This window comes from Medicago sativa, chromosome 3 (assembly GCF_051527215.1).
Source record: "Medicago sativa cultivar Bolivia chromosome 3, Bolivia_mono, whole genome shotgun sequence".
NCBI lineage: Eukaryota > Viridiplantae > Streptophyta > Magnoliopsida > Fabales > Fabaceae > Medicago > Medicago sativa.
Genome location: NC_140751.1, coordinates 93,900,476 through 93,926,391, shown reverse-complemented (window position 1 = coordinate 93,926,391; position 25,916 = coordinate 93,900,476). Strand labels below are relative to the sequence as shown.

General features: G+C 34.1%; 4 protein-coding genes and 2 long non-coding RNA genes across 7 annotated transcripts; 4 read left to right on the top strand and 2 right to left on the bottom strand.

The window, feature by feature from the left end:
• Positions 1-477: 477 nt before the first annotated feature.
• On the bottom strand, positions 478-4,233 carry LOC146942148 (uncharacterized). Its single transcript, XM_085756101.1, has 2 exons — positions 2,333-4,233; positions 478-902 (listed from the first exon to the last, which is right to left on the bottom strand). The coding sequence occupies exons 1-2, from the start codon at positions 4,203-4,205 to the stop codon at positions 793-795; spliced, it is 1,983 nt and encodes a 660-aa protein (XP_085612227.1). The 5' UTR covers positions 4,206-4,233; the 3' UTR covers positions 478-792.
• LOC146942147 (uncharacterized) lies at positions 3,700-4,381 on the top strand. The gene is made up of 2 exons (XR_015032598.1): positions 3,700-3,832; positions 3,907-4,381. It is a non-coding gene; the product is annotated as an uncharacterized LOC146942147 (long non-coding RNA).
• Positions 4,382-7,449: 3,068 nt separating this feature from the next.
• On the top strand, positions 7,450-11,838 carry LOC146942146 (replication protein A 70 kDa DNA-binding subunit A-like). Of its 2 annotated transcripts, XM_085756098.1 has the most exons (13): positions 7,590-8,181; positions 8,369-8,530; positions 8,791-9,058; positions 9,168-9,264; positions 9,371-9,492; positions 9,583-9,667; positions 9,758-9,893; positions 9,979-10,133; positions 10,224-10,335; positions 10,453-10,656; positions 10,760-10,837; positions 10,924-11,001; positions 11,138-11,838. In XM_085756098.1, the coding sequence occupies exons 2-13, from the start codon at positions 8,381-8,383 to the stop codon at positions 11,435-11,437; spliced, it is 1,785 nt and encodes a 594-aa protein (XP_085612224.1). In that variant the 5' UTR covers positions 7,590-8,181; positions 8,369-8,380; the 3' UTR covers positions 11,438-11,838. The 2 variants fall into 2 exon arrangements, with proteins under 2 accessions (XP_085612225.1, XP_085612224.1); XM_085756099.1 differs by lacking the exon at positions 8,369-8,530 and having other exon boundaries at positions 7,450-8,181.
• A 366-nt stretch (positions 11,839-12,204) lies between these two features.
• Positions 12,205-14,093, top strand: LOC146942145 (uncharacterized). Its single transcript, XR_015032597.1, has 6 exons — positions 12,205-12,336; positions 12,724-12,831; positions 13,430-13,488; positions 13,601-13,688; positions 13,782-13,856; positions 13,932-14,093. It is a non-coding gene; the product is annotated as an uncharacterized LOC146942145 (long non-coding RNA).
• A 219-nt stretch (positions 14,094-14,312) lies between these two features.
• LOC146942144 (uncharacterized) lies at positions 14,313-19,766 on the top strand. The gene is made up of 9 exons (XM_085756100.1): positions 14,313-14,447; positions 14,562-14,633; positions 14,724-15,162; positions 15,257-16,185; positions 16,288-16,328; positions 16,407-16,625; positions 16,686-17,505; positions 17,593-19,287; positions 19,407-19,766. Exons 2-8 carry the CDS (start codon positions 14,588-14,590, stop codon positions 19,251-19,253), a joined length of 4,155 nt encoding a protein of 1,384 aa, XP_085612226.1. The 5' UTR covers positions 14,313-14,447; positions 14,562-14,587; the 3' UTR covers positions 19,254-19,287; positions 19,407-19,766.
• A 1,863-nt stretch (positions 19,767-21,629) lies between these two features.
• On the bottom strand, positions 21,630-24,431 carry LOC146942143 (uncharacterized). Its single transcript, XM_085756097.1, has 3 exons — positions 23,607-24,431; positions 22,673-23,020; positions 21,630-22,529 (listed from the first exon to the last, which is right to left on the bottom strand). Exons 1-3 carry the CDS (start codon positions 23,955-23,957, stop codon positions 21,993-21,995), a joined length of 1,236 nt encoding a protein of 411 aa, XP_085612223.1. The 5' UTR covers positions 23,958-24,431; the 3' UTR covers positions 21,630-21,992.
• Positions 24,432-25,916: the final 1,485 nt, after the last annotated feature.

Here is a 25,916-nt window from a genome sequence, read left to right as displayed (position 1 = left end):
ACATGCATGATACATTTTGGCACCCATTTTGTATCGCTCTAACCCCAAAATAGTCATTGGAGACTCATAAAATCCATTGGGATCGTGCTGTCTTCAAAAGTTCAAAACCCTCTTATGTATTTGCAGTTCACATAATTAGGAACTTCCGGAGTGTGTGTGTGTGTGTGAATGATTGATTTAGTTTGTGTGGTACCATTGTTGCCTATCTTTAATCTGAGCAATATGCAACAATTCATTTTTTGAATGAATAAGCAACAATTTATATTATTTTATTGTGTCAAATTTTTTTTATATTATTTTATTATTATAATGAAATTGGAAATGTGGTCCTCTCCATTTCCCTTGAGTGCTGGCTGTGCTGGTTTATGTATATCAAGATCAGTCACGCCTTAGCTTTCTTAATTATTTTCAAAGTTAGCTATTTTTTTTTAATTCGTACAATCATAATTAGCTATTCTATTTATATGCAACACACCATTTGCCATTTTCAACATGCAAAAATAAATTATTTGTGGAAAAATACTTACTTAAGACACAATTTCAAATTGAAAATGTTTAAACACACATACACAAATAAAAAAATTATAAGAAAAATGATCAAAAGAAATGACTAAATCATTTCAATTTTAACCTTATTTTTTTATTTGTATGTGTACCTCAACATTAAGTATGGATACAAACATAATAAATGTTTCAAATTAAGTTCTAACCTATAGCAAGTGTCCAAAATATACGAGTTGGCACCCAAGATTCCCTTATTCCGTAAGCAAGTAGCCAATTAAATTTGATCACTCAAGTGAATCGATCTACATCAGCTTTCTTTAATCTCCTTCTTGCTCTTTCCATCTTTCTCCTACTAGCTTCTTTAGCGTGAAAAGGTTCTTCCATAATGGTAGACAAGCCTGAAAAAGATCACAGTAAAAGTCTACGTGATTCACCCTTGCTTAGCCAACAAACACTCTAAAGTTCAAAGAAAAAAGCGCCAAAGCCATTCAAATTTAAAATGAGCTTGCTACACTGCTATTCATAATTTCATTTTTCTTTTATAACGGCAAATATATTAATCAATAACAGGACCATGTGTGTTGTTCAAAATAATAATAATAAGAGCATAAGAAATGCTCTTAGAAATTACAGACAAGCACCCATAATAATTGACAGGATGTTCCTCGCAACAAAGAATACATACCCAGTAATTGTTCATTGTTTAACAACAAAAGATCCTTAGCCAGCTATAGCAACTGTATTAGACTTTGTTTGCGAGTTTGAAGGGGAGGGAAAGAGAAAGCTTTGAGGGGTGGAAAATATGATGGGAAAATGGAGAAATCTTTCAATTTTTTTAAAAGAGTAGATTTTTAGAGAATGATAAAGTAATGCACATGATTACTATATAAGCATATATAAAATTTGAAGAATTCTTGTACTAATTTTTTGTTTTGTTGAAGAATTCATATAAACCCTCCTCCAATACACTTTGTTAGTTCCCAAAATGAGGAGGGTTTAGTATTATGAAGAGTTAACCCCCCAAAACTCTTCTCTCCCATTCCATTTTCCTCTATTTCTTCCACCAGCTCATTCCTTTTTTCTCAAGCCTTCCCCTCCATTGCCCTCCAAACTCGCAATCAAAGCCTTAAAGTTGTTAGACCTGAGTGCAATGGGTCTAATTGATTCTTGCACTTAGATTCAATGATTCTATTGTTTGAGAATTGTTAGGCTCAGTCTGGTTTACCTAATTTTTCAGTTATATTTTTCTAAGAAGATTAAAAAAATAAGTTGACATAAAAAAAAATTAAACCATACAATATTGTTTTATTTTTAAAAAAAGTATTAATAGTGTTCTCCACTTTTCCAAAAGATCCCTTAAAAAAAATGATGTTCTCTTTATATCTAAATGGTATAGATAAAAAGTTTTTTTTTTAAAAGTACATTGTAGATTAGAGTATTGGTTTTTATTATTTAACTCAATTTCTATCATTTTATCAAAAAAAAAAAAACTTTAAAACTAGAAGATAACAATAATTAGTATCCTCTCAAAAAACAATAATTACTAAATAACTCTAACTTTATTTCTAAACTTCTTATATTACTAAGTAACTCTAACTTTATTTCTAAACTTCTTATTTTAATGCATAAAATCTTAAATTTAATTTTAAAGTAGACTTCTTTCAAAAAAAATTTAAAGTAGACTTTAAATCTAACAAAATAAACAGGCCAAACTTAGCTTAAGTTTTAACTTTGTAAGTGCAAGTGCATAATTGAATCTTGCAATTAGATTCTACGACTCTAGCTGCAATGCAAAAAAAACATGTAGGGCAAGGACTTAAATAATTACCTGGCAAGAAACTCTTCTTTTCCATCATCGTCATCTTATGATCACAAGGTAGGTCTTCATGGTTACCCTCATTCTCATTCTCACAATCCCCTTCAAATTCGCAAGTGTTTTCCATAAGTGGAATATTAACATTGTCTATTACCTTTGACTTTGAACAAGCATTGCCAAATAGCCACGTGGCATCCATTTGTTTGCAGAACATCTTCGCAGCATGATATGAAACCTTAACATGCTTGTTCTCATTTGACTTAACAAAACCATTCATAAACATTATACAATCCATAAGACTCTCTTTTGCCATTCCTTTCATATCATAAGCTTGTGACCTTCTCCAAAGGCTTTTCCCATGTGTATTTGCTGGATTAGAGAGACAAAGTGCACGTGTGGAATCACTTATAGCGGAATCAGGATTTTTAAGCAACAAATTACACTCAGCTTTGTTACTATAAATCACCATTCTTTCTTTTCTATACCTCAAAGGACAAATATCAAGTGCTTCATTATATTTCCATAAAGCTTCTTCTACCTTTCCCAAACTAAACATATGATTCGCTTGTTGCTTAATAAACTTCGCCGTAACCCTTTTTTCTTCCAATTTTACCTCTGACATAAGTTTCTCCTTATTCCTCCTAACCATCATAATTTCTAGGGAAATAAGATTCGTAGAGAATTTATAATGATGATTATTATTATGTTCAAGAAGTAGCTCTAGCACCTTTGTGATGGTATCACCAACCCTTGATTTATCACCAAGTTTTCTAAGTTCAATCAAATCAACAAGACATGAAACAACATCAATATCATCAGTAATAACTTTGTACCTTGTATTTTCATCCTTGAGAAGCAATAGAAGACAATCTATACCAAGATATTGCCAATCATCACAAGATCTTGAGAGGTTACAAAGTGTTTTCACAACTTTTGGTAACTCAGCAATTTTTTTTCTTCCAAGGTTATTATAGCAAAGGATTCTAATGAGTCCAAACCCACCTGGTGAAGTGTGATTCATCAATCCACCCCACATATCACACAAATCATTCAAAAACACTTTTTTGCATATGAGATTCAGAGACTTATTATAATCTTTGCTAGCAAAACAGTTTAGAAGATAAATAGACCAACATTGAAGTTGACTAGCCCATTCCTCGGCTTTTCGATTTTCCATTTCTAAATCACCTAAACCTCTTGTAAGCAAGTTTCTGTGATACTCAACTCTTCTCTTAACCGATACAAATTCAACATAGATTTTTTCTAAGCAAGTTGAAGTTAAATTCATTGTTAATTTCACCAACTCTGTTTCATACTCTGCTACTGATTCAAAAGTGCTACTGTAACTAGCCAAATGACCAAGTGCTCTAACAGCAACTCTTTGTTCAACCCAACTTATTTTACCTTTCAGAAGCTCTAACAACGGTAAAATAACACCCGATTTCACAGCTATTTGTGCAAACTCTTCTTTGTTCATGGTGTAAGAGCCAATGACATGAGCAGCATAATAAGGTATGTAAATGTTTTGATTTTGAAGAAGCCAGTTTTTGTTTTTTATACCTTTGGTGATTAGTTTGGCCATGCAGCTGAATATGCCGAGCGATGGAAACTCTGGATCGTTGGGTTGGGTCATGGCTATGTTCCACAGTCCACTGAGGACTAAGACATGTTCTTGATTGTCTCTTTGAGGCATTTCTTTGAAGCATGTTGATATTTTTGCTTTTCTGAGAGATGGATTTTGTTCTTTAATAATGCAGAAGAAACAACAAGAGGTGTTACAAAGTTGATTATGTGGAGAGTGTTCGGTTATATCATCACTGGTGTTGTAAGGTGTTTTGGGAATGTTGTCGTGTGTTTGTGTTTTTTTCTTCATTTGTGAATGCATGGCTGTATAGTTTGGTTGGAGATATCTTAGTAAGCTTTGGCTTGGTGTTTTTATTGGTTTTATAGGGAGAAGATAGTGAGGGATTCAAGTTTGAAATATTATTGTAAAAAACATGATATGGTTGCTTACATATTCTATCTCAGGAAGATTTGGAAATTGACATGCTTTTTCTATTATTTTCAGATATTAATTTATGGGATAAACTTTGCATACTTTTTAATCTAATTTCTTTGAATGTGTTTGACTGTTTTCAAGTTAAAATTGATTTTAATTTTTCTACTCAGGCGGAAACCGTACGCTTCTAAGGCTTGCCTCCAAGTCTCTAGCCTCCCGTTTAACTCCTCCCTCGACTCACCAAGCAAGACTACATCATCTGCAAAAAGCATACATCTCGGTGCTAACTCTTGGATGTGTTCCGTCAGTACATCCAAAACTAAAGTAAAAAGATAAGGACTTAGGGTTGACCCTTGGTGCAGTCCTATTGTTATGGGAAAATCTCCGGGAGGACGCAGGATGGGGATACCGGAGATTTTCCCATAACAATAGGACTGCACCAAGGGTCAACCCTAAGTCCTTATCTTTTTACTTTAGTTTTGGATGTACTGACGGAACACATCCAAGAGTTAGCACCGAGATGTATGCTTTTTGCAGATGATGTAGTCTTGCTTGGTGAGTCGAGGGAGGAGTTAAACGGGAGGCTAGAGACTTGGAGGCAAGCCTTAGAAGCGTACGGTTTCCGCCTGAGTAGAAACAAGACGGAATATATGGAATGTAACTTCAGTAAAAGGAGAAGTGGGTCTACCTTAGAGGTGAAAGTTGGAGATCATATCATACCCCAAGTTACACGGTTTAGATATCTTGGGTCCATAGTACAAAATGACGGAGAAATAGAAGCTGATGTACATCATCGTATTCAAGCTGGGTGGTTGAAATGGAGAAGAGCCTCAGGTGTTTTGTGCGATAAGAAAGTACCACTTAAGCTGAAAGGAAAGTTCTATCGGACAGCAGTCAGACCGGCAATGTTGTATGGTACGGAGTGTTGGGCGGTTAAGAGCCAACACGAGAGTAAAGTAAGCGTAGCGGAGATGAGGATGTTGCGTTGGATGAGTGGTAAGACTAGACATGATAGGATTAGGAATGACATCATTAGAGAGAGAGTGGGGGTAGCACCTATAGTAGAAAAGTTGGTAGAAAATAGGCTTAGATGGTTTGGACATGTAGAGAGAAGACCCGTAGACGCCGTGGTAAGAAGAGTAGATCAAATGGAGGAGAGTCAGGTTAAAAGAGGTAGAGGAAGACCTAAGAAAACTATTAGAGAAACCATTAGAAAAGATTTAGAGGTCAATGAGTTGGATCCAAATATGGTCTTTGATAGAACATTATGGCGGCATTTGATCCATGTAGCCGACCCCACTTAGTGGGATAAGGCGTTGTTGTTGTTGTTGTTGAATTAATTTATGGGATAAACTTTGCATACTTTTTAATCTAACTTTTTTTGAATGTGTACGTTTGACTATTTTTAAGTAAAATTGATTTTAATTTTAGAATTAATTTATGTTATGGGATAAACTTTGCATACTTTTTAATCTAACTTCTGTGGAATTCATAACTTTTTTTTTGTTAGAGTAGAATTTATAACTCTTTTGTTAACTCAATTTTGTTTTTTAACCTAATTGTATGTAAATGTATTCGAAAAAAATCATTTTATATTCACTTCACGTTTTAGCCGTAATAAATTTTACAAAATCAATTTTTGTCACTTATATGGAGGGGACCTAAATTTTTCAAAATCAATTTTTGTCACTTCCGTCAGAGAACGACGATGGCTCAGGTGGTATATCTACAGGGACTCAAACATCAAGTCAGCGTGGGTTTTAGTAGGGCCTAGCAACTTAACCGAATGATAAAATGAAAATGTTCCCCAAGGTGACGATCCTTTTATAGTTGATGTGTGAGAGACTTAGGGTTCGAAAAGGTTAGGCGGTTGCGTATAATATAGTGTGAATCATGGATCATGGTCTAATTGTTATTCAGAGGGTCATGATTCGATCACATGATTTGATCATGTGTATTGCTCAACAAAGTTAGGTATACATACTTAGTTGAATATGGCTCCATTGTGAATTGGGTTGAAGTTCTTGAACGAATTAGACCTTGACTCAGTCTAGAATAATCAACGTAGAATCAAACACACATTTACTTTTAGAATGACTTGAATCCAATATCGCCTATAATAATAAAATATTTACAATTTTAGGTTATATAAGTTTGATTATGATTGCCAATGAAGTAGTCACTTTTTTATGCAAAATATGAATATTGCATTTCTTTAAAAATCAACGAAGTAATACAAGAGGGGATAGAGCAGTATTTACACGGCTAGATTCTTATATTGATGCTCTAACTTGACAATGGACACCCCTATTAACTTGTCTCTGAACAACTTTAAGCTGATAATCTACGTGAAGACATTCTTAAAAATTACAAGTCTATGTCTTTACCATAAAATGGAATCTTCATTTTTTGAAAGCCTTAAGTACTATCATGGTTATGATTACACTGCAAACTAGGAAGTATCAGCTTAAAAGAGAGATCAGAAATAGGCATAACACTTCTTTGAAGTTATAGTGAATTTGACATAATCACGATGAAACACTAAATTTTTAGTAGAAGCTACGTCTGGAGCTTCTACAAAATCACGGTGCCATCACGATTTTGTCAACTCGCCCTAAGTTCAAAAAATGCACTGTACTTTGCATTTGGACGCTTTCTATAATTTGATTAACTTCTGTATAAATGCTCAACATTTATGAAAAGCTTCTTTACCTTTAGTTTATTAATCCAACTTTTCTCATTACATCCTTTTCAATACAAGAGTTTTTCATCTTTATGTTACAAAGGGGATCACGTAACCACTTTGGTATTTTGGTATTTAATTTGCACCAATCAGTGTAAACTCATGTCGTAACAAAATGACCAACTTCATACAAATCTGTCATCAAGCTTCATTTGTCAATAACACTAATGCTAGTCCTATGCCTATAAACTATAAAGCCCTTCTTTAAGCAAAAAAGTAAACAAAATAAGTGTTGTTAAACATGTATATTATGGAAACTCACCTACCTTTAGCCCACAATTATCTCTAATTTCTGCAGTTAAATATTTTAAACAGCTTATAAGATGTAATATGTCAAGAGAAATGAACACGTAAGATACTAAGCAAAGATAAGGGACCACAATTCAAATCTTAATATTAGACTTTTTGGTTCCCTGTTTTAGGCATCTTTTGACAAGTGTCAATCTATCACATCAACTACAAAGAATCAGCAATCTAAGAGATTCTTTTTTCATACTACTTATAGCCTTTTTTTGTAAAGACAACATACTCTTAAAAAATAATCTAATTGGACTCTCATACATTAAATGGCTCAGCCCAATATGAATTGCTGGCCCAACTTATTTTTGTACAGCTAGCATTCATCGACCACACCAATTGCCAAAAGAAAATTACTCAACTTAGATACATTTGACCTAAGCAGACTTCATCTCCTTCCTAGCTTCTATTATAGTGAAATACTTTCACGAATCTTTTCCTTTACCACCAAATGCAGAGAATCAATTGCTTTTCAGTTGACAAACATGGATTGAAGAGATTTAATTCTTCAATTAATATAATCAATTCACATAACCCCATTAAATTGCCCTTTTCATTTCAATTCCTGGATTCCTTTTTTTCTCAAATCCATTGACCTCTGTAACCTTCCATTCACGTCAAATGCTTTTTTGTTGACAAACATGGATTGAAGAGATTTAATTCTTCAATTAATATAATCAATTCACATAACCCCATTAAATTACCCTTTTCATTTCAATTTCTGGATTCCTTCTCTGCTGCTACTCGATTGACCCTCTGAGACCTTCCATTCATGTCAATGAAAACACAGCTGGGAGAGACCACGTTTTTCTTCCCGCCCATGTAAGTCTTGGATTCAAATTTCAATTCAAATTTCGTTTTCCCCTTTTCTGTAGTTTTAGGGTTCTATAAATTGATAGATGTAGAACTCAAATCTTCACCCTAACTTCAGAAACTTTTCAGAAAACCTCTCTCTTATTTTTATATTTTTGAAAATCTTATTTGTTTCAAAAACTCTTTTCACTTTCAGTTTAATTTTGCAATGGCACATAAATTTCAAAACATCTCTGAGATAAACTCTTCTAAATCATCTTGGTGTTTAAGAGCAAAAGTTCTGAGGTTGTGGGCTGTTAGGGACTTTAACAGAAACAATTTACCATTTTCTGTTGAAATGGTGCTCATGGATTCTGAGGTTAACATTTTTATTACATATATCATTTTTTTTTTCCTTTACTTATTTTCTTTACTTAAACTCAAGCTTCAGTTCATTATTTTTGAATTTAAATTACAAGTTTTAATCTTAACAAAACATGATGTAAAAGAATTGTAAACTACTTTAAAAAATGATACTACATTTATATGAAGTTATGATACTATGACATGATGCAAAATATATTAGTGTTCTGAAATATTTTAAAAAATTAAACTTTAACTTTTAAAATATGTTTTCAGGGAGGTAGAATTCATGCTACCATTAGGAAAACACTGCTTTATAAGTTTCAATCCCAAGTCACTGAAGGAAAAGTTTATGCTCTTGAAAACATGGATGTTGCTGCTAATGGTGGCGATTACAAAACCACTAGACATCCATATAAGCTGAACTTTCAAATTTCCACTAAGCTTTTTGAACTATCTGTTGGTGCTGTTCGTGGTTCACCCTTCGATTTTGTTCCAATTCCTAAGATATGTGATGGAACATATGATCAAGATTACTTAGTGGGTTAGTAATAAATAACTTAACATATAAATTTCATTACTTTTATTTTTTTAAGCCATTTTTTCATGATAACATTGATGGTTATATTCTTTGAATTTTATTTCATATATAGATGTTGCTGGAATGTTGACTGGTGTGGGTACAGAACGCCAATATGAGCGCAATGGAAAAACCACCAAACTGAATGTTATCGCACTTGAGGCTGATGGGTACAAGTCATTATATTCACTTACATATTTTCACTCATCTACAATTATTGTAAACTTTGCTAACATTTAAAATCAATGTTAACTTTTTTTTTCTTTTAAAATCCAGCCATAAAATTCAATGCACACTTTTTGGAAGTTATGTGGATGACTTAAACTCTTTCTTGGCATCTGGGGAAACACAAAATACCGTAGTTTTTGTGCAACTTGGAAAGGTCAAGAGCTTCCAAGGTTGAATCTAACCTCATGTATTGTTATTTTTTTAATAAGTTAAGTTTTGAATGATTTTCTCATTTTTTTTTTTTATATGCATTTTTGTAGATAAGGTGCACATTCAAAACTGTGTTCAATGTACCAAGGTCATTTATAATCCTGCATGTGCTGAAGCCTCTGAGTTGAAAAACAGGTTTATAGAATATAACAACCACCAAGTTTCAAAATTTAAAATATAAAATGCATGATATGAATATGACTTTTGAACTTTAATAATTGTTAGAATGCTTGGTAATGATGAGTCAAACTCTCCTATGACACTATCACAAATTACTGGGCAGCAACCAACAGACCTATTGCATGAATTTATGTATAGCACTCAAAGGTCTACTATACAAGGACTTAAGGACTGCTTTCAGGTTACTCCCTCAAATTTAACTTAAAATGCTTTATCTATGTTTATAACATAAGTACTATCATGCTAACTATGCATTTTTATTTTAGGATGCTGTTTTTGTTGTACTTGGCACCATTAAGCACATTGTTAACTCAGAAAATTGGTACTATACCGCATGTGTTTGCAACAAGTCAGTTTTTGCAGATTCTAACATGTTTTTTTGCGAAAAATGCAATAGACATGTGGTTAATGTGTTTCCAAGGTATACACTTCTAGACACTACATCAGTTTGAAGTTAGACATATAGTTATCATTTATCATCCTTTTTAACTTAATTGTGTTTGCATTGTAGATACTCCATTAAGGTTCGTGTCATGGATGACACCGACAGTGCCATCTTTGTTTTGTTTGATCGTGATGCAACATTGTTGTTAAACAAAACCTGTGCATCTGTGTTAGAAGGGGTTTGTGACTTTAAATATTTGTTAAAGTCAAATATAATTTTAGAATATCATTTCATGTATTATTGCCCCTTTAGATAGTACCATAACACAGCTTAAATATTTAATTCTTATTAACAGATGGCTGGAGCTGGAGGTGTGCCGGATGAAATTAATGGTTTGATTAACTCAACACATTTGTTCAAGGTTGAGTGCAAAGCTGTTTTTAGCCCTAGGTTTGAGAGGTCTTTTAGAGTTAAAAAGATATGCAATGATGCTGCCATTATCAATCAGTTTAAGGACAAGTGGGAAAAAGAGGAGGCAGTCTTTCAGAAAAATGCAAATGTATGAGGCCTATTCTGACTCTTTATATATATTTACCCCAATATGATTATTGTTAGTTGAAAAATTTATTAAGTTTATCATTTTATTCATCATGTGTACATAGGAAATGACCTCTTTGAGTGGATTGTTGGAAAATGGTTTGAAGGGAAAAGCTGTCTGTGAAACAAATATTCTGTCACAGGTTTAACATCGATATTTATGAATATACTTAACTATATTTCAGGTTGTATCTTTGAACTAATTTAACTAATTTTTATAATGTTAAAGGAACCTGAAATATCAACTGCAACTTCAAGAAAGGGGAAGGAAAAGGTTAATGAAACTATCAAACTAAGTGTATCTCAGGTTTGTATCTCTCAACTATACACCATACTCAATTAAATCATATTGAACTTCTACTTGGCTATGAAAACATATTGAACCTCTACTTGGCTATTATAACCATCACAAGTGTTAATAATGATTTGATTTGCAATTGCAGGACTTACTCCCTAAGTTTTCAGATGTTGTTGTGGACCTTGATCAGATTTCAACTCCTATAGCACATGTTGGTTCATCTCTCCAGATTGTTGAGCATGCAGAAGGAACAAAGATTTCACCCACTGAGAATGCTGTCGTGGATCTTGATCAAATTTCAACTCCTATAGCACCTGCTGTTTCATCTGTCCAGATTGTTGAGCATACAAGAGGAAAGAGGGTTTCACCCACTGAGGACAAGGTTGAAGACCTTCATCTTCCACTCAAACTTTTGAAAAGGAATATCAAGATTGAGAAGATATAGGTTTCCTGGTACCACCATCATAATTGGATATTGGCAGTATGCTCAATCAGTCTTTTTATCTATCTAAGTCTTAATTAGTGTCTGTGTTTTTGTCTTCTAAGTCCCACAATGTATTGGGCTGTTGTTGGGCTAAGTCCCACAATGTTTCAGGATTTTTTTTTTGTTTCAAGACCCACAATGTATTGGGCTGTTGTTGGGCTAAGTCCCACAATGTTTCAGGTTTTTTTTTTGTTTCAAGACCCACAATGTATTGGGCTATTTGTTAGCTAAGTTCCACAATGTATGTGGCATTTTGTGATCAAGTCCCAATCTGTTGGGCATTTTGCTATCTAAGTCCCAATGGTTCTTGGGCATTGAATCTAATATAATTAAGTTTAGTTTAATTAAAGTCTTTTGTTTCACTAATATTTCATATTTAATTTAATTTAATCACTTTTATTTTATCTAAGTCCTAATTGTTCTTTTATTTAATTTAATTTAACCACTAAAAGCCAACAAGTGCTATAGGATTTAACCTTTTAGTGTTGACAGGCTCCCACATACACAGTTCTCTGTCACCCCCATAGTCCATTTGCAGAGAACAAATAATTATGTTCACTTATTTATCTACATCTTCTCCCACACAACCAACAGTGCTGCACTCAGACAATCTCTTGGATCCCATTCAATTGTTTCTTCTTAATTTAAAGATAAGATGCATTTGCTACAATTTTATTTTGAACCTTCTACATACTTATTTTTCAAATCTGAAACATAATTGGGGCATTTGATTTTTGTTGCAGATGATAAAACATTGGCTTTGAAGTTACGACTGGAAGATGTTTTCTGACATTGCAGTTTGCTTAATTTTGCATGCCTTCATGTTTAATTAGACATGCCTTTAAGGATGTTTACTTTTTGTAAGTATCAAACTTCATATTACATTCATCTATCAAAATGTTAGCTTATGAATCGTAGTATAGAAATTATTAAGTCTTAAGAGGAGGCATTTAGTGTAGTATAATCATGTAGTTTTAGTAATCAAAATGGAGTAAAAGTTGGTTGTTGCATGTTCTTGGTCTTGGGTTGCACTAAACTTTTCTAAACATTTGATGATAACTACAATTGTGGGTGCTTTATTTGAATATTATATTCTCATGTCCTCTTGACTTAAATATCCTGCTATAGTATACTGTTTCTAAGGTAAAACCAGAAGAGAAATACTAAGAAAAAAAACTCACCTTAGTGATACTTTTAATGTGAGTAAACTAAATTATTTGTTATCATTTCATTTATCTTTTTTTCAGGGGATCAATTGATTTATATTAATATTGGTAGCATTTATGTATTTAATATGAAAGTTCTTCACTTCAACACAGCAGCTGGAAGGAGCATATAAGCCATGGATTGGTGAGGTTAGTAAGTGAAAATGAATTATAAAATTGCATTATTAATATTGCTCAGCCTCTTTCGAGTTAAAAACAAAGGGGCCCTTTAAACCCATGAATCTATTCCTCTAGCTTCCAGGTTGGACACTATATATTTTGAAAAAAGATTCTTATAGAGGTTGACTTATAAGAAATACATTAATAAAATGTTGCTGACATTACTAGATTCCATAAAGAGACATGCTCAGTAGCTGAGTAGCATAAAGTAAACCAGAACTTTTTTCATAAGAAATATATACTTTTTTCCTTTTTCCTGCCAATATAGTACACTTAAATTTCTTTATCTTTGACCCAATTTGATTCCAATGACTCTCTTTTCTAGAATTTTTTCTCCACCGCAAGGAAACATCGTTTTCTCATATCAGCTAACCAAAGATGCTTTTTGCATAACAAAGTTGCTGTCAAAGTCAACTACACTAAACTATTGACTTTAGTGGACCACCATTTTCCTTAACACTAAAAAACCATTTCAACAGAAACAATGTTTTTCACTAAAATAAAAAACCAAAATTTCTGAAACAAATCTATAGCAAATGGATGATGATGAAGTTACCAAACTTGCAAGGTTCAAAAGAAAGACTTATATGGAAAACAAGACAAGGAAGAAACGAACATCTACTTCAGGTTTGTCTATATCATTGTAGGATTATATTACTAATTGTATACAACATGAATTTATTACCATCTCTATTGAGGTTTATAACAATTTTGTTATTGAACATGTGAAAACTCAGAGAATTTCACACCATCCAAAGGAACTGTGGACCATCCTCAAATTATCATAAACACATCACAAACCAGCAAAACCAATGTGGTTTACAATAGTAAGATCATTGTTAATTTTTTTGGAATGTAATATTGGATAATAAGTTCAATATCTCACCATTTCTGTTGTTTTTTTTTTTTGGCATATATAGATGCAAGCAACCAACTTTCTGATGCAAAAAGGGGGACACTATCAAATAGGATTCCTTTGTCACCTTTAAATGGAGGTATATTGTAATTTTATTGAAAGGTTAAAGTAGTTATACTTATGAATGTTAGTTATAATTGAACAATTGATGCAGAAGTTCCAACAATAAGCCAAACTCCAAACCCATCAACTATAACCGGAAACCCGATCAAGAGAATTAGGAATCAGGAAAGTCAGATTTTCACTCCCATGTCAGTTGTATTTAACAAGAAACAATTTTGTAAAGGTAGTTCATCAAGAAGACATTTACCCCCTCAACCATTATCAGGTAACTTATCTCTTACTATTTCTAGATTAGCATTTTAATTTAGCATCAACTAGGTAAAGAGAGTTAGGAATCAACATTGTTTTTCAGTATCTGAGATTAGTAAATAAGATAAACTATTGTCAACTGTTTTGTTGTCAAATTAGTTATATAATTGTTACAGAAAAAGTTTATTTATTGCTGAGTTTCAAAATCTAAATTTAGGTGCAGCTTTATCTACTTTATCTGAAGTTATCAATCCAATTTCCACCAATTACAAAACTAAAAAGCAATCAAAGACACCGAAGAAATCTGTTTACGTTGGTGTCAGAAGATTGGATTTTGATGAAGAAGAAGGAACAGATGGTTTGTGCTACTATTGATTTTTATATCTCATTTCATTTACTTTAACAAAGTCAAATCTGATCGGCACCATTGATTAAGATTTTTTTATTTTTATCTTTTTATCCATATGTTTAGGAACGACCGACAATTTGTTCAACAACATGGCAGCATTTGAGACTGAACTGTACCGAAACTCAGAAAATGAGGGTATTTACTTTAGTTTATCACTCATCAACTATGAGTATAAATCTGTTTCATGTTTTTTGGTTATAAACTTAAGTTTACCATTAAATATAGGTTGCCTAAATTTTGGAGGACCGGAAGTGACGTGCAAGTGGTGTCATGCTGAAGTGTGGTACGAAGAAAGGGCTGAGAAATCAAAGTATCATGTGGATCCTGAATTTTCAATTTGTTGTCAGAAGGGTCAGGTTGAGCTTCCACTTATTGGAAAACCACCTGATTTGTTGTTGTCGTTAATTAATGGAAGTGATCATAGAAGCAAACATTTCAAAGAAAATATTAGAGCTTACAACAGTATGTTCGCATTCACGTCAATGGGCGGTAAGATAAAAGATTCTATCAACGATGGAGGAGGTCCTCCGCAATTTATTTTGGGTGGACAAAATTACCATAGAATTGGATCTTTGCTCCCACAACCAGGAACCACTCCAAAGTTTGCCCAACTTTACATTTATGATACACAACATGAAGTAGAAAACAGAGTTGCACATTTTAGGTATATTAAGTTAGATTTTAGTTTGGAGTTGTTATTTTATCTTATTAATGCCCTAACTATTTGGTTGTTTTTCTCAATTGTGAACTCTTTGCAGGTCTGGTTCTAACTCAAACAACCTTGATATGTCATTAGTTCGAGACTTGAAAAAAATGATTGATGAGTACAACCCTCTTGCAAAAAGTTTTAGAAAGGTTAGAGACGTTGTTGAATCTGGTGACCCTCCTACATTATCTCTTAGATTATTTAGGAAACGTTCAGATGATTCTAGAGTTCATAATACCCCTACTGCAGATGAAGTTGCAGGTTTGATAGTTGGGGATTTTGATAGTTCAGATATTGGAAGAGATGTAGTTGTCCATGATACATTTTTTGGTTTGACTAGGCTGCATGAAACTCATGTCTTATTCTTGCCCCTTCAATATCCTTTAGTTTTTCCTAGAGGTGAAAATGGGTGGCAACCTGATATTCCATTAAGACAAACAGAAGATGACAAGAAAAAAAGAACCAGAGAACGTGTCACAATTAGAGATTTCATGGCTTTTAGAATTCAAGAAAGATTGGTTGAGTTTGGAAACATTACTTTTTCAAAAAGGTTGCTCCAACAATTTGTGATAGATTGCTACACCATGATAGAAGCACAAAGACTTTCATACATTAGAGAAAATCAAGATAAAATTAGAAGTGATCTACTTTGTGGTTTACAAGAGGCCCTTGAAACAGGAGATATTCTACCTTCATCTGTTGGCAAGAGCGTCATTCTCCCTGATTCCTTCACAGGTGGTCCAAGATACATGTTCAATAACTGCCAAGATGCAATGGGAATCTGTAAGAGATTTGGTTATCCTGATTTGTTTATTACAGTTACATGTAATTCAAATTGGAGCGAGATACGTGACTTTGTTACTGAGAGAGGTCTTACCGCATCAGATCGACCTGACATTGTTTGTCGAGTATTTAAACTTAAGCTGGATGAGATGATGTCTGATTTCAAAAAAAAAGAAATATTTGGCAAGGTGATTGCAGGCAAGTATTAATTTCTCAATTTTCCCCTTCTTATGTCATATTACCTATACCTCATTACATCTTTGATTATATATTAATATACCACTAAATTCATTATAATAGGTATGTACACGGTTGAGTTTCAAAAGAGAGGGCTCCCTCATGCTCATATATTATTGTGGCTAGATGGTGAACATAAATTAGTTACTAGCAAGGATATTGACAAGGTTATATCTGCTGAGATTCCTCATCCAAATCTATATCCAAATTTGCATAATACTGTTGCATCATTCATGATGCACGGACCTTGCGGGGATGCCAAAAAGAACTCGCCATGCATGAAAGGACGTAGATGTACCAAATATTTTCCAAAGAAACATCAATCATCTACCTATATAGATGAAGATGGTTATCCTTCTTATAAAAGGCGTGATACTGGTGTTGTTGTTAGTAAAGGAGGAGTCAAGCTAGATAACAGGAGTGTAGTTCCATACAATCCTTACTTACTTATGAGGTATAAGGCACATGTTAATGTTGAATATTGCAATAAGTCAAATGCCATCAAGTACTTATTCAAATATGTCAACAAAGGCCCTGATCGATCACACATTAAAATCACCAATGGCTCCTCCATTTCACATCAAGAAGAACCAATTGATGAAATCAAACGTTATTATGATTGTAGGTATTTGTCCCCCTCTGAGGCAGCTTGGAGGATTTATGCATTTGATATTCATCAAAAGTTTCCGGCTGTTATTAGATTAGGTGTTCATTTAGAAAATCAACAATCAATTAACTTTAAAGAGAATCAAAATCTCCAAAGAGTTGTTGATTACCATGAAATGGCACCAACAATGTTTCTTGCTTGGTTTAGAGCAAATCAGATTTATGAAGAGGGTCGTGAATTGACATATGCAGAATTTCCATCAAAGTTTGTTTATTTGGCTGACAAAAGAAGGTGGCAACCAAGGAAGCAAGGTTATAGTATTGGCAGGCTTACGTATGTTCCAGTTGGGGCTGGGGAATTGTATTACATGAGGATATTGTTAACAAAGCAAAGAGGTTGCACTGGATATGACAGTATTAAAACAGTTGATGGCAAGGTCTTGCCAACTTTCCAAGATGCATGTTCTGCCTTAGGTATGTTACAAGATGATAAAGAATTCATCGATGCAATTTTAGAAACAAGCATTGTAGGCAGTGGTTTTCAAATGCGATTGTTGTTTGTTAGATTGTTGATCATGTATACAATGACCAAGCCATTAACAGTCTGGAATTCAACTTGGCATTTGTTGTCTGAGGGAATCTTATATCATAGAAGAAAGGCACTTAATATTCCAGGTTTGTGTTTAATTATATTTTATTTTTCCATGGATACCGAAAGGACAAATACTTCTAATTTTTGCTAACTTTTTCCACTGAATGTAGGATTACAAATTCCAGAAGATGAATTGAAAAATCTTTGCCTCATTGAACTTGATAATCTATTGATGGCCAATGGAAGATCATTGAAAGATTACAAATCTATGCCTCCTGCTATACATTCTGATGTTCTAGCCTATGAGAACAAACTCATAGCAGATGAGCTCAGTTATGATAAAGTAGAGTTAGCTGCATTACATGCAAAATTAATCAGTATGTTGACAGAGGAGCAGCATAATGTTTATCAGGATATCATGAATTCAGTTTTATGTGGTGATGGTCAGTTTTATTTTTTGTATGGATATGGCGGCACAGGGAAGACATTCTTATGGAAAACATTATCTGCTGCTATTAGGTCTCAAGGCAAGATTGTTCTTAATGTAGCCTCAAGTGGGATTGCCTCTTTGCTGTTACCAAATGGTAAAACAGCTCATTCAACCTTTTCCATTCCGTTGGTGATAAATCAGAAATCTACATGCAACATCACACAACAGTGTCCTAGAGCTAAACTTCTGAGGGAAACCAGTTTATTCATATGGGATGAAGCTCCAATGATGAACAAATTTTGTTTCGAAGCATTTGATAGAACCATGAGAGATATTATGAGGGTTGAAGATGAGGAAAACTTGAAGAAACCATTTGGCGGCAAAGTGGTTGTTTTGGGTGGGGACTTTCGACAAATTCTACCTGTGGTCAGAAACGGATCAAGACGGGACATCATTAAGGCGACAGTTAGCTCTTCTAAAATATGGAGGACTGTCAAGGTACTCAAATTGACACAAAACATGAGGTTGAAAGGTGATGCAACCAATCAGACATATGAAGAGATTAAACAATTTGCTGATTGGATTTTGAATATTGGGGACGGAGTTGAGCAGGCAGATGAGAATGGTGAGGTAGAAATACAAATTCCAAAAGATTTGTGCATTCTTGAAGGTACAAACCCTCTACTTGACTTAATTGATTTTGTGTATCCAAACATTGCTGAAAATATACAAAATGCAAATTTTTTTGAAGACCAAGCAGTCCTTGCACCTACTTTGGAAGTTGTCGAGCAAGTAAATGATTTTGTATTGTCATTGATTCCTGGGGATTCAAGAGAGTATTTAAGTGCAGATACACCATGCAAGTCAGATGAAGATTATGATGTTCAGGGTGACTGGTTTACCACAGAGTTTTTAAATGATATAAAATGTTCTGGTATACCACATCATCGATTGACATTAAAGGTTGGAGTTCCTATCATGCTTTTAAGGAATATTGATCAGTCTAACGGTCTTTGCAATGGTACAAGGTTGCAAGTAAAGGATTTGGGAAAAAATATTATAACAGCAACTGTGATAACTGGAAAAAATAGTGGAGACACCATCTTTATCCCAAGGATGGACTTGGTACCTACAGATTCCGGTTTTCCGTTCAAGTTTCAAAGAAGACAATTCCCCATTTGCTTGTGTTTTGCAATGACAATTAACAAAAGTCAAGGTCAATCGCTTTCTAAAGTTGGATTGTATTTACCTCGACCGGTATTTACACATGGTCAACTTTACGTGGCAATTTCTAGAGTTACAACTAGAAAAGGTTTGAAGATGTTAATATTGGATGAAGATGGTAATCCTGTGAGTTCTACTACTAATGTTGTCTATCCTGAAGTCTTTCACAATTTATAAATGATATCCAAATTTCATTGTTCATCGAAAACAGGTACGGTTTCAACATAATAATTTTACTCCATTATACAATTGATAATGTATTTTTTTTTAGAACTACAATTGATTATGTTATATTTATGTATTTACGTTATTATATTTCCTCATTGACAGTATGCTGGAGCAATGTTCTATTAACCAAGGTTTGAATTAGGATTTCTACCGGTATTGGAGCTTTTTGTGTTGCTGCTCCAATGAGGCCATTATTTCATCCATGTATTAAACTATTTAGTATTTGTAGTGATTGTCTGCTATCTACACATTTTGGATGCAACATTTTTATTTTGTAATATGATTTTCATTTATGAATATCAATGGTATTTGTATGGCCTAATATATCGTGCAAATGTTGGTCTATATTATTTATGAAATATCATTAAAATATGAGTTATCACAATATGTATTACAAACTAGCTGTAACATAAAAAAAATGTATTACAAACGCGTATTTCTCCCCGTGCGTTGCACGGGTGTAAATACTAGTGAGAAAACAATCACCTAACAATAAAATGTGGTCCCATGCATTGCATTACCAAACTTGCACATTCAATTATTCAAACAAAAATATTCAACAACATAGTCCTTAGAAACCAGAGTTATATGGATTAAAAACAGAACTAAGTACATATGGTTGTGGTCTCAAGAATATGCGGCTGCCGTAGGTGGAAAGCATCAAAAGGATGTTTCTTAGATTTTATCTTTTACTTAAGAATATTATTATTTCAAACATGCTTCAAAGATTCATTTAACTATCCCAAAATGATTGAAGATGGGATTTTATTAATCGTTTGTTCGTACTATTGGCATGGAAAAATAACAGTAACAACTTCTAAGCTTATGATGGCAAAGACTAGATGTCTGGACACATCAAACTATGCAGGAATTTAGCATGAATTACTGTTTCAAAGTTGTTCAAAATCCAAATCCACTTAGTACCTTGTCAACCAATGAAAGTTTCATTTGGTCGGTTATCATGGTTATATTATATTATTATACTTAAAAGTATATGAATCTAAGTGAGTGTTGGAGGTGCCTCATTGAATTATAACAAAGTGTTTATCATGATAAACACTTATGTATAAGCTATTTCTATAACAAAATAATTCATTTTATTTTATTTTATTTTCCGTATAAACTATAAGCTGTTATCATAATCTATCTTAGAGAGCTTATGAAAATAAGTTGAAATCAACTTAACATATAAGTTGCTTCATAAGTTCTCCTAAATAGTCTCACAAGTGATTATATTAGTAGATTAGATTAGATAAGACATTCCAAACAAGACCTTAGTCTGTCAATGTCTTTGTTTTTGGTTAAGGAATGTTCTCTCTTTTTTCCTCGGCCTCCCCATCTTTTGTGCTCGCTTGCCAACCATTTCATTAGCTGTTACCCTCTTGTCACGGTCCTCTGCCTGTTACCAAGAGGACCATGGGTCTATCCATCTCGGCAAGACCCTCTACTTCCAATATGCCATCGTCTCGTGTATGGGAGAGAAGTATAAAACATATAGGTCAAGTGTGATGGAACTCGAGCAACACACATTTCGAGCTTGGAGCCAAGATAGTTCGAGTCTTATGGTCTACAGCCCCTGAAGCATAAGGCGGCCTATAAGGGCAAAATGTTTAAAGAATTCTGCTGATTTTAATATGTGAAACCAATGGCAAGACGAACACTTGATATAGTTTTCACCAACACATAATGTACTTAGAGGTCACTTAGAAGTTTCGCTAGTTTGCACTTTAGTAACTAGATTTAATGAAGACACAACATACTTAATAATCAGACATTCCTTATCCCTATGGGGGCAAATGTTTTGTGTCACAGCCATGTTGAAAAGGCTAAACTTGGGAAAGAATGAGAGACTTGTGGGTAGAAAGTCATCCGAGGGGCGAAAGTTTTATAACCAAAAGCAGATGCATATTAGTTTAGTTACGTGATAAGTAGTTTTGTTTTCTTTACATAACATTTTGGTTTCTAATTCTGTGAATTATGGTCAGTAAAAGAAAAACTTGTAAATTACAAGAACACACCAGATAATGAAGTTGCACCCTGATAACACCAAAACCAATTATTTTATAGCTACTTTTCTAAATCATCACAAACTAGTTCCTTTATTATGCAGTAAGCCTTTCAACATTTCCATCAATGACTACAGGGAATTAACAATATTTTCAACATAGTAATGAATAGTCAATATATATATATATATATATATATCTGAATAACCAGAAACCATAGATCCAGAAGAAGAAAAATGCAGCTTCCTCTAATTCTGGCTAATTGGTTCACATTTCATGATAAAAAACCAGCATATATTAGGTACCTAACGCTCTAACGGTCTTCAATACGATATGATTTTCATTAAAGTGGGTAGAAAATTTCTTAGGGGTGCAAACAGTAATTAGGCTTCCACACAAAGATAGATGATAGCATACTATAGTTATCACTTATCAGGTAATCAGCAAATCCCAAAATGAAAACAGGTGGAAAAAACCTTACTGTGCATAATCCCCCACCAAGAAAAAACCACGAGAATATTTCAATTCAAGTTTGTCCCTATTAACAAAATTGATGAGACAATGTCCAACAACAGAAAAGCACAACTGACAACCTTGCTGCATTATCTGCCTCAGCAAGGTATCAGTTTTGATAAAAGTCTTCAAATTAGACAATTAGGCTAATGCAGAAATTTCCCCTTTGTTACACACCACTCTTCATCTTCTGACTTGGAGAAAACTCACAGGTTTCACTTACAGAAGCAAACCTTAACTCAGCTGGAGGAATGAAACAGTCCACAGAAAGGCCAGGGACATTGAAAGCCACTTCCTCAATTACCCATGCTTCTTCCATTCTAGTTTTAGTGTGGCTCATTGCTGTTTCTCCAAACTTGAAAAGTGTCACTTGAGAACGACCCGAATGAGCAATCATAATCCCTTCAACAGGTCTGTAATCGTCAAGAAATGAATTGATTGTGGTCTCCCAATAAACAGCATCGCCTCCGTTGTTCTGAATACGAGTCAAATGGGAATCTTCCAAGTGAATAAGAAGTCCTGTTTTCTGACTAAAGTGCCCAAGCAGAACATGTCTTATGATCTCTGATGAGCCTTCACTTCTAGCTTTTAATGTAGATGGATCAGAACATATTTTGAGAATGAAACAGTCCTCTCCATTTATCTTCTTCTCACCAACACATCTTGAATTGATAAACATGCTTGCAGTTGTTCTTGGATCAAGACCCTAGAAACATAAACAAGTCTAAATTATAGAGGGGGAAGACTGAAAAAAGGAAACACTCCATATAGTTATTCTAACTAAGCTTAACCAACTTGCAACTGCCTTAAATAAAATCCAACTAATTCTAACAGATATAGAAATGAAACCTGAAGAGCGCGTCTTAGAGGCCTAGCTGGCCCTTTGGCTGCATGAGGACCAAGCCAAGGTGTGTGCCGCCACACAAGCTTCCCATTGCAACCTGCATGAACCTTGCTGCCACCAAGAGAAAGCTCCACATACCACATATCTGGCTTCATCTGCCATAAGACAAACCCGCCAGACTGTGCAGCTTTAGTGGGATTCCGAGTGCGCACAAGCTTGTTAGCCGTCTCAAACTCAGAAGCAATCATCCGCACCTTTCCCATTGCATAAGCATTGTTAATGGAATCCTGAATCTTTAACCCTCCAGAAGCAGCTATGTACTGCTGCAATATGTACTGAGCAGAAGATGTTTCCTGTACCAACACCCAATAAGATAGTTATGGAAATCTCCAGTTATCAATTAATACTAATTATCTTATAGCAAATGGAAGAAGATAAACTTTTTAGAGATCAACATTCAACAATATAACATTTTTCAGAATTAGTTTAAGTTGGTTATAGATTTTAAATAAAATGGTTAGTATTAATTGCAAGTTAGTTATGAATTTTTAGCTTAACTAGAATCAAATTCTGATTCGATTGCATGCACACTGACGCCGTTAGCACATTGGTGGCCGTCAAACTAAGATGCGCCGTCGAGATTTTAAGTTCAATATTTTAGATAAAAAAAAAAAAATGCATTAAAATCTAGACGAACTAATCTCAATCCATTGACCACCAATGTGCTAACTTCGTGAATGTGTGCAAATTGCAATCGGTGACTCGGGAATCCAAATTTGTTTGAATCACTACATAAAGCGTACCTTTTATCCATACAATCAACATTTGATTTTCTCTCTAACATGCTTCTCAACAATACGCATGCATTGACATTATCTCTAAGTAGAACATTAATGAAAAAAGAAAGAAAAAGAAAAAAGGGTAAAGTGAGAAACTAACAATGGGAATGTCTTTGATAGCAAGGTGAGGAAAGGGCTCAGTGATGGTGACATGAAGAGGAGCAAGAGGTGCACCCAAAACACTAAGCAGCAGCCTCAAATCAGAAGATGAGGAAACACCGAAGCTACATTCTGTTTCCTCTGGTCCCTCTCTCAACGGCGACATTGCTTCTAACGGCGGCCTCACCGGAGTAGAAGGGCATATTCCTCCAACAAACAACTCAAGTGGAAGAACATCCTCTTTCTTCTTCCGCCGGAGTAAACTTGACATCGGAGAACTACTGCTCGCCGGAGACATCCCTCTCATTAAGTTCTCTTTCAACCCCCAAAACAAGCCTTGTTTCTTCTCCATAGTTAAGTTACTGTTACTGTTACAGTGTTACCTTGAGTGTTGAAAAAGTAGGAACAGGAAGGAAGATAGTAACCACAACAACCACAAAGAACAGAGATAAAATAAAAAAGACAAATACTACAACAGGAAACAGCCGCGAGAAAAAGACATTGGACTTTGGAAGTGCTCGTGTCTAGTTGTATTTTTTGGTGGATTTATTATGTCTTGGAATTTAGAAGACAGGAAAATGGAAAGCGACAGAGAGGACTAGCCAGTTGAACTTTGAACCCTGGTCCTCCTGATCCTGACAGATACTGCTCAGTAAACGGAAATTCGTCTAGGTGGTGCGCCGTTAACTATGGTTAAGGTCAAATGAATCTTTCCTTTCCTAGGTAATCAACTCCTCTCACTGGCCAATAACTCGCCAAACATCGTTGCTCTTTGGTTCCAAAAACATACCCTCTAATCACTTCACTGTTATAAAATAAAAATAATAGGTAACAAAAAAGACAAACTTTTGTTATATTTAATTATGTTATTTCAAAAATTCATCTTTTTCAAAGTGAAATTAAATGCAAATTACATTTAATTTACTGTCCCTCTCATTTTCTCCATAACAAATGACTAATAAAAATTGTTTTTACATCTTTCCATGAAACTAATTTTAAGGAAAACAAAAGAAACTATGCTCTAAATTATCATGTTTTAGTTTTCTTAATAAATGTGAAATTATTTTTTTTACTTATAATATGGGACGTAGAGAGTATATATTTTTGTCTATAATAGTGACTAGAGAGTGTACTCCCATAAAAGTGATTTTATAAGTTCTTGTTTTTGACCTATTTAGGGTTGGCTTAGTGGTTGACTTAGGATCTTAGAGTGTGCTTTTCTCAAAATCTCAAATTCAATTTTCTCTGCTCTCAATTTTGATGGACAACTCCGCAAGTGAACGGTGGAATTGATTCCCTCCGTCTCAAATTCGATTTTCTCTACTGTCATTTCGTTCCAATTAACAATTATTAAGGTTACAAATGAATTTGAACTAAAAACTACCAAAATTGATTTTTTCAAGTGAAGTTGTACAAAACTTTTAATTTTATTAGACAATTTTTTTAACACTACTATTTTAAGCCACACTAAAACGTTAGTTTTGGATCCGCCACTCATACTATTCCACCTGCAATTTCAACCATCATCAACCACGACAGTCCACCACTATGACCACCTTCAATTACCATGATATCCACATCTTATATATATTCAATGTAACTACCACCGACTATTATTATAACCATCATCACTAACACCATCAATCCAACTCTAACAACCAATCTAACTTCAACTAACTTCTGGCTACTACGAGCCACTATTTTGACCACCGTCAATCACCACTTCAACCATCAACAACCAACCATCACTTCGACCTTCAATGATTACCAATCCGACCATCACTGACAATCACTTGTTCCACCACTCCGACCATCGGAAACCAACTACAATTACTAATATGGCCACTACTTCAACCAACAGAAACCACCACTCTAACCCACCACTACGATCATCATTAACCACCACTTTCACAAGCTTTTGCCGACAAACACAACCTTTCACCATTACTATTAAAATTACTACTACATAAATATATTATATTTGTAATATTTTAATTATTTTGCATATCTAATGATATTATGAGTTGTTTGGATTAACATATGTTTATGATGATTTTTTTTTATGTTGGAAACTGATTTTGCTTTTTGAAAATTTCATAGCTCACAATTAAAACCAAAGAGATTCCCATGCCAGGAATCCATTCCCCATCTTAGACACTAGCATTCCATTGAGTCCGTGACAAAATAAATCTTAAAAAAAAAAGTTATACAGTAACTTAAAAAAGAATCAAATTATCTTTGACTGGAAAAAGAACAGAATGTTAGATGAGTAAAAAAGCAGGTTTCTGGTGAATCGTAACACGGATTGGAT